The 2,671-nt window shown below is 36.0% G+C and overlaps 1 protein-coding gene across 1 annotated transcript; it reads right to left on the reverse strand.

The window, feature by feature from the left end:
* Positions 1–1,162: 1,162 nt before the first annotated feature.
* On the reverse strand, positions 1,163–2,671 carry sgll (sugarlethal). Its single transcript, XM_075289002.1, has 4 exons — positions 2,476–2,671; positions 2,248–2,404; positions 1,649–2,105; positions 1,163–1,585 (listed from the first exon to the last, which is right to left on the reverse strand). The coding sequence occupies exons 1-4, from the start codon at positions 2,534–2,536 to the stop codon at positions 1,520–1,522; spliced, it is 741 nt and encodes a 246-aa protein (XP_075145117.1). The 5' UTR covers positions 2,537–2,671; the 3' UTR covers positions 1,163–1,519.

Raw genomic sequence — 2,671 nt, forward strand, 5'->3', positions numbered from 1 at the left:
TGTGTTCACGGACAGACGGACATGGTTATATCGACTAAGGAGCCCACCCTGAGCATTTCTGCCAAAAACACCATGTGTCTATCTCGTCTCCTTCTGGGTGTTGCAAACATATGCACTAACTTATAATACCCTGTTCCACACTGTGGCGCAGGGTATAAAAAAGATGTCGGGTAACAAGGACCATATGCACCTGCTGCATGCAAAATAGTTAAAAAGAAGTAATTAAAGCAGCAATGTAAGGAGGTCGGACTTATATATCATTGGCAATGTGGCATCTTAAAGAATTTCTAATCTTTGGTAGGAAACAGTTATTACTACAATTTAGTATAGCCTTTAAAGGTTCATTTATTCTTGATTGAGGGCACTCAGCAAGGATGTGTTTTGATGATAGTGGAACGCTATAAATAGTGCATAAAATCGGCGATGTGTTGTTGAAGTAGTGTCTCGTATTGAAAATGGCTTTATTTACTGTTGGCCTTGCTAGAAAGATGCACTCACTTCTGCTCAATTGTGGGTGGTAATTCGGCCTGGCAACATCAGGATTGGTGTCACGAAGGAAGTAGTTTGTATGGCTCAACGTCATGAATATGTTTTCATTTTGAATTGTTCTATATGGATTTGTTATCGCACTCGCAATATTTAGTGGTCCAGTAGTACATGGTAAATCCAAAGCTCTCTTTGCCAACTCATCAGCTCTTTCATTTCCAAGAATGTTAAAATACGAAGAAACCCAAAGGATTGTGATATCCGCAGGTTTCTCTAAGAAGAGGTAATGATTAAACGATCCTTTTTATTATTCATTAAGGCACTTGCTACGCTAAGACTGTCGGTGCAAATTAAATTTTTGTCACATTTTTTTTGAAAAGAGACTGCGAAGAAAGGTATTTTAGTCGAAAGGTATATTAGCTACACTGCGACGGAAACCCCCCATTTATATTTATTTATTTCTACACGCAGAGAAGAAATATGATCACCTCCTAGAGCACAAATGTTATTTTTGAATGGGGAGAAACCAAAATTTTTGCCACGAGTGTGGTTTTCTCGCCAAACATAAAAAAATCAGATACATGTCCGAGAAAATAACATGGATGCAACAAACATGTTACATATGCACAACATTTTTCTCTAGAAGGTGATCATATGCCTTCTCTGAATATATATATAAGATTTTTTTCACAATAAATTTCTCTATTTGTTATAATTTTACAAGTATGTTAGAGAATACGTTCTAAAGCTATAACGGAAACAGCTAGATTTATAATATTTTTACATTATTTAAACTGTATTATTTATGGAACATTGGCTTTGGCTATTTTTGTTTTGTTTTAAAATGTAATCACTACATTAACAGCCACAATCATTTGATTAATTAATAAAAATTAACAAAATTTTCTCTATATATATATCGCCTCTAAAAGTAATGACATAGAAGGGAAGGGGTTAGTAAACATATATGTTATATACAAATCAATATTAACTTTTAGGGTTATAGCCTCCTCTGCAAATGCACTGTTTCAAATTACGGGGCTAGTCGTTCATAAACCCAGCCATTTTCACCAGGATGTATTAGAACATTATCGATTTCCTAGAATAACAATTTTGATACAATTAATAAATGATAAGTAAACAAACCAAGTCTCTTACTCACCTTTTCCACACCCTCATGTTTTCTAAACACAATGCGATCATGTAAACGATCTGTTTGACCTTGCCAGAATTCGATTAGGCGAGGTCGTATTAAATATCCTCCCCAGTTAGGCAAGGGTACCTCTTTATCATCACCCAGATCCAGTTTGATTTTATTCTCCACCTCATCCAAATATTGACGTGAAGGTATTCTTGAACTTTGTTTCGAGGCCAGGGCACCAATTTGACTAGCCCTCGGTCTTTCATGGAAATATTTTAGCGATTCCTCTTTGGAGATTTTTTCAGCTACTCCTTCAATGCGTATGGAACGGCGTAGAGGGCACCAATATAAAGTCATAGCAACATTGGGATTATTTTCAATGTCATTAGCTTTGCGACTTCCGTAGTTAGTGAAAAAAGTGAAACCGTCAGCGGTTACTCCCTTGAGCAGAACAAAGCGATTAGAGGGGCAGCCATTGCTGGAATTATAAATTTGCAAAAGTTGCATAATTTTGAAATTAAATATTTAGAAATCAAGAACACACCGTCCACACATACATACAAAGACCCTGGTTTCTATTGCGTCGAAATCAGTTTTTTGTATGCATTTATAGTTCTTACCTATTGACCGTGGCCAAACAAGCTCCATTTGGCTCTAGTATATCTTCTTGCTGTAATGCTTGATTCATCCACTCATTGAAAAGGCTGAAGGGCTCCTTAACCCGTATATTCTCTTCCAAAAATGCCTGTTTCTTCTCCATGTACTTCATTCGCAAAGCTATCAAATAACACCAATAAAAATTCCACAATATTAGAAACAACAACGACAACAATAACAACCGAACATACCGGATAAGGGGACAGTTGATGCAGATGACATTTTGCAAATTTGTTGTATTAAATAATTCATTCAGCTGTGTTTAGATTTCAATTCAATTCCGCTGTAATTGAAGCGATGTGTGTCTTGCCATGCACTAACAAGTAATGTAATGTCATTGTAATTTTCAACCATTACAATTCCGTCTAATCTTTCTGTTTACATATG

This window comes from Haematobia irritans, chromosome 1, assembly GCF_050003625.1.
Source record: "Haematobia irritans isolate KBUSLIRL chromosome 1, ASM5000362v1, whole genome shotgun sequence".
Classification (NCBI taxonomy): domain Eukaryota; kingdom Metazoa; phylum Arthropoda; class Insecta; order Diptera; family Muscidae; genus Haematobia; species Haematobia irritans.